Source organism: Megalops cyprinoides, chromosome 2, assembly GCF_013368585.1.
Source record: "Megalops cyprinoides isolate fMegCyp1 chromosome 2, fMegCyp1.pri, whole genome shotgun sequence".
Classification (NCBI taxonomy): Eukaryota; Metazoa; Chordata; class Actinopteri; order Elopiformes; family Megalopidae; genus Megalops; species Megalops cyprinoides.
The window spans coordinates 23,386,480-23,392,479 of NC_050584.1; the positions used below are offsets into that span (position 1 = coordinate 23,386,480).

At 41.4% G+C, this 6,000-nt stretch overlaps 1 protein-coding gene across 2 annotated transcripts in view; it reads right to left on the minus strand.

Moving 5' to 3' along the window:
- Positions 1 to 966, minus strand: part of trappc8 (trafficking protein particle complex 8) — a 54,053-nt gene extending 53,087 nt beyond the window's left edge. For both annotated transcript variants that reach the window (XM_036521350.1, XM_036521349.1), the window contains exon 1: positions 664 to 966. In XM_036521350.1, coding sequence (XP_036377243.1) covers positions 664 to 820 — 157 coding nt within the window. In that variant the 5' untranslated portion in view covers positions 821 to 966. The remainder of the gene's footprint in view (positions 1 to 663) is intronic.
- Positions 967 to 6,000: the final 5,034 nt, after the last annotated feature.

Here is a 6,000-nt window from a genome sequence, read left to right on the forward strand (position 1 = left end):
CATTAATAACGCAAACACTGCCGTTTACCGTGCAGCGCAAAGCTGTACTAGCTATGAAAAGGACCGAGGAATCCACATTGCTGAACACATTCACGTTCAAATGTGTCTTTCTCTCTCAAGCTGCATGTCTACCCAAAGCGGCTGTAAGCGGTAGCCAGAATTTCTAGCTAGCTAGTACAACCTGTGCTACCGTAAATATTAGCTAACTAGTTAGCTAACGTTCGCTAGCAACCTAGCTAGTCTACCATGTTCAAGGGTGCAGCTAATGTAGGTTGAGAGCTAATGTAGCCATAATGCCGGCTCTGACCCCGGAACCCCTTGTGTTGTACAGGGCCTCTCTCCCTTTGGGTGGAACGCGATATAAAAGAGCACATGAACCTCCGACCCCCGGAACATTATAACAATGGCAAATTCGTCAGGTATTAATGAATCTTCTCAAGTGACAAGGTCGGAAAACAGCCAGGCCTAGCTCGCTCGAATTCGGCTCCGCCAGCCCTTCCTGTCACTTGACTGCCTTGTCTAACACCGACAACTAAATGCTAACTTAGCCAGCTAGCTGTACGAACGTAAAAACACGAATTAATATTTTTAAACCGCACGCCTCCGTATGACAACATCAGTATTGTGTAGGTGTGATTAAAAGTTACGAAGCAGAACACGAACCTTCAGAGGTGAGCCGACAGAAAGGCCTCACCAGCTCGGAGAAATTCAGGTTGTTTTTACGAGTCACTTTCTCCGCATCTTCGCTGCACAGGACGGCCACCATAGGCACGAACGAGTCCTGGATAAACTCCTGCACAGACTGAACGCACTGCGCCATCGCGATCGCCGGGAGGCTGCGTCCGCACAAGAACCAGGTTACGAAGAGATTTTTTTTCCTCTGCTCGTCCCGTCAGGCTAAACTGCCTCCGAGTTGAAAACAACTCCCCTTAATGACAGCCGAGGGCAGCCATGTTGAATTCTACAGTTGCCTGCTGATCGATTTCTTTCCCGTGATGCACCGGTGGTGGTCATGTGATCATAGCGGCTAACGTGCAAGGCACTGCCTTCCCAGATGAATGAGGATTGCTGCGTTGTCTGGAGATTTCATACAAATGTGCAGTGTCTTTAGGGGCCAAGTTACAAAAGTAATAAGTTATCCACAAGTAAGGGTATAATATTTGACAATGCTTATTTATTGTTTTTATATTATTATAAGTACCAGTTATACTATTAAAAGTACGAGCTGGTCAATTAAGAACACATTAGCTACCTAGATAGCCCGATCTTGAAACGTTAAGCATTAAAATCTGGTCAGGTCATTGCTTGTAATACCGGAGCAGGCGTAAGACGTAATGTGTCGTATGTGGAAAAAGTGACGTTCAGTCCATAGTTACTGTAGGCTGTAAAGAAACGTCAGTGTCCACAATGAAACAGGTAAAATTCCAAAATGTAGTTGTGCCCTCTAACCCGTTTCAGTATATAGTCTAAATGCACTTGCAGGTGAGGTCACGTGAAAGAGCAGAGGTACATAGGTGGAAGCATATCTACGGGTGGCCTGGGGTGGGCATTGCCCACCCTATGAAAATTCGGTTAAAATAAAGGTTTAGCTTAATTTATATATGGCTTATCTTCGCTTTTATATTTCACTAATGAATCATTGGTGATTTCAAATGTGTGACATAATGGAAGAGGAGGGGTCGAGAACTTTCATCAGCATAACCGAGTGTCAGAGCGCTTTCATTCAAACTACCGGCCGGTTCTTGTGCGAGTCACCAACGTTTTGCATACATTTGCCCGAAAGAAAACTTTTCATAAAGAAAGAAATTTTTTTTTGTTTTGTCATCCATTTTTTTCTCATTCGTAATGCTGACTAGTGTTTAGTGGCATTTCTTAGGTTATAGCCTATAGCTACAGCTGACGCTTTCTTGACCAATGTTAACGTTAACGCTGGTTTGTTTTAAAGTAACCTTGCAAGCTTACTTGGGCAGCTAAGTTTCTTGAGTTTTAAGAATGCATAGATGGCTTATTCAAAAATGGACTACCAAGACCACAGACAATACCATTGCTGTGTCAGCCGATCTAGCCCTGCTTCAGTGTCGGCGGCACCCGACATTAAAAATACACGACCTGCCACCCCTGAATGCTTCCACTGTCAAAGACTGGGAGTTGAATAATGATAAACCTTCCCAGCCAATTTTGGCAAGTTACCCTAAACGTATATTTGGCCAGAAGACAAGATGCTTTAGCGCGAGCTGGTACCAGTCTCGACCGTGGCTCGAGTATTCAGCACAGCGTGATGCAGTTTTCCGTGTCGCATGGTGCCGGTGATAAGGAGGACATATTCATCAAGCGTGGCTTCACAAATAGGAAACGTGCCCTTGACCGAGACAGTGGCTTCCAAAAACATGCGTCCAGTGTCTGTCATGTGCGGGCTATGTCTGCTTGGCAAGAGTATCAGCACAGACATGGCTACTGGTGAAAGTCTCGCCTATCTGCTAGGGCAAGGTCAGGCTGAAAAAACCAAATATTACGTTAAAAGCATTGGCGAGTTTCTCGCGGTAAACGAACTTGCTTTCCATGGGCATAGCAGTCAGGGAGAGGGAGAAAGTTTCTTATTGTGTTACCTATCTTTGCCTTAGGAGCCCATAGACTACACCAGTTGAGAATTTGTTTTATTTCAGATTTCTTTTTTCAGTGTTCCAAAAGAAAACACAAGGCTATCTTACATCTGATATTCTTGTCTTACTAGGCTTGAAAATGACAGCCTGTAATTCTGCATTAAGTTTGCTACTACTGCACTCTGATCGTTCATTTCTGTAAATTTTGTGTCTATCAAACAACATTAATAACTGCAATTACAGTATAAATGGAAATAATCAGCAATTGTAATAATTTTTGTCATGTGGGAATAGCATGACCGTAGGTGCATTTACTATTGTAGGCTATATGTGGGCCTACAGCTTTTATCGGAGTATTTCTGAATGAAAAGTAACCTGCGTTGTACAGGCAGAAAGAGAGGTTTTTGAGTTGTGGCTCTTTTCATATTGGATATAGTTGCCCACCCCACATATCCAAATGCCCACCCCAGGATGGCATGCTAGTAACGCCACTGGGTGGAAGCGTGTAAAACAGACTAGAGACAAATATATTGTGCAGCAGGAATTATCATATGGGAAGATTCTGATGTGAGAACAAGCTTTAACCAGTTGGTAAATACAGACTAATTTAACTCTGGCATGTGCATTTTTTTTTACCAAATGCCAAATGTAGCAAAAATGATTTGTGCTGAGGTGTATATTTTATTATCAATGTAAACATGTGTTATTAGATGTTGAAATTGCATCAAATATATTAGCTCTTCTTCTTGAAGTGGATCTCTTTGTGTGCAAAACGTCTGTTATTTCTTACTTCACATGTACAGAGACAACAGTCCTGAGAGTTTGCTTGTGAGAAAAGTCACAGAAATACAATACAGAGCATGATGCTCAAAATACTTACATTGACACAGTCAGTTGAATTCATTTATATGCATTTCAGAAGCAGCACAGAAACCCTCTGCCAGTGCATTCCACAAGTTATGGCATGTATTTCTTTGAAAATGGCAGAAGAAGTAAAGCTTATGAATTGAAAATCCTGGAATTTTTCTGTAGACCCTTTGCTAAATGATTGAAAGATTGTCAAATACATGTTAGCAGGCTACAAAACTCTAAAATAAATAGTGTATCATACTGTTATTCTGAATTGGTCAAAAGGATGAAAATAGGTGATCCCGCCTTAAATATCTGTCAAACACATTGTTCATTGCATTCTTTGGTCATATTTGAGCAAGGGCTTTGTGGAATTGTGTCAAGTAAGTAGGGCAATCTAGTTTATTCTGAGCTGACTGTCCCATGCACTGGGTTTCTTTAAAACTCCCATGAGGACAGAGGTATACCTACATATTTAAGATGGGGATCAGTCTAGACATCATTACTGAACAGTGTTCTAGGAATTGCTTTTACAGTGGTATTCAGTCCCCTTCACCTTTTGCACACTTTGTTGTGTTTAAGACTTAATCTAAAATGGATTAAATGTATTCTTTTGGCTGTCATTCTACCCACAATAACTCATAATGAAAAAGCAAAAAACATTTTTATAGAATTTTTTGCAAAATTATTAAAAATCAGAAACTGAAATATCTCATGTAAGTATTGAGACTCTTTATTCAGTACTTTGTAGAAGCACCTTTGGCAAAAATCACAGCTTCAAGCCTTCTCGGGTAAGTCTTTGTACACCTGGATTCAGGCAGTTTGATGCAATGCTAACCGTGTGCCATTTCTTTGCCAAAATGATGATGGTTTGATGCTATTGTGATTCATTCCGTCAAAATTATTTTACCAGTAGGTAAAATAAGGAGTAGGGTGATGTAAATTCAATGTCTACATGGATTTGTCATCATTTTTTCTTACTTATTATGACATTGGTTCATTGAGCAAAATCGGCTTGACTGCTACAGGAAGTGGATTTGCTGCTACTATTACTTCAGGAGGGCTCAGTTGTGCCTACTACTAAGATGACTACTACAGTTCTCTTATACTGTGTTGACCTGTGGAAATCCCAGTGGGGGGAGAACACAAGGGAGCCAGTTGTGAAATTTGACCATTACATGATGGATTAACACCCATGTTAGTGTCGTGGGAGCTTTAATGTCCAAAGTGAATCTACAATTTCAGTTCAATGTCCAAAGGACAGTGCTTTTTACAGCACAGGGCTTTCAGCAGGGCTCAGTTGTCCTTTCTCCACAGTGCAGAGGGAAGGGTGCCAACCAACTGGCCAACCAACACCACTTCCAGCTGCAACCTGTTTTTCCTCATCGTCTCCTCCAGATGGCATACGTTGACGGTTGTGTTCACACCTGTCTGTCAAAGTTTCTTGGACTCGTATGTAAAATTGTATATATTTTCCACTTCTATTAAGAAATAGTTTCTTAACTGTTGAGTATTATTGTGCACATGCACAATCCTTTTGATTGTACTTACACATACAAAGTACGCTCGCTGTGGTTTCACATTATAGAATGTCACCTTTTAGGAGTTGCTGAAACAAAAATTGAAGGTGTTGCTGTTTACAATAAATACAGTGCTGGCCAAAAGTATTGGCACCCCTGCAATTCTGTCAGAATGCTCAATTTCTCCCAGAAAATGATTGCAATTACAAATGTTTTGGTAGTAATATCTTCATTTATTTTGCTTGCAATGAAAAAACACAAAAGACAATGAAAAAAAAATTAAATCAATTATCATTTTACACAAAACTCCAAAAATGGACCGGACAAAAGTATTGGCACCCTCAGCCTAATACTTGGTAGCACAACCTTTGGACAAAATAACTGTGAACAACCGCTTCCGGTATCCATCAATGAGTTTCTTACAATGCTCTGCTGGAATTTTAGACCATTCTTCTTTGGCAAACTGCTCCAGCTCCCTGAGATTTGAAGGGTGCCTTCTCCAAACTGCCATTTTCAGATCTCTCCACAAGTGTTCTATGGGATTCAGGTCTGGACTCATTGCTGGCCACTTTAGAAGTCTCCAGTGCTTTCCCTCAAACCATTTTCTAGTGCTTTTTGAAGTGTGCTTTGGGTCATTGTCCTGCTGGAAGACCCATGACCTCTGAGGGAGACCCAGCTTTCTCACACTGGGCCCTACATTACGCTGCAAAATTTGTTGGTAGTCTTCAGACTTCATAATGCCATGCACACGGTCAAGCAGTCCAGTGCCAGAGGCAGCAAAGCAACCCCAAAACATCAGGGAACCTCCGCCATGTTTGACTGTGGGGACCGTGTTCTTTTCTTTGAAGGCCTCGTTTTTTTTCCTGTAAACTCTATGTTGATGCCTTTTCCCAAAAAGCTCTACTTTTGTCTCATCTGACCAGAGAACATTCTTCCAAAATGTTTTTGGCTTTCTCAGGTAAGTTTTAGCAAACTCCAGCCTGGCTTTTTTATGTCTCTGGGTCAGAAGTGGAGTCTTCCTGGGTATCCTA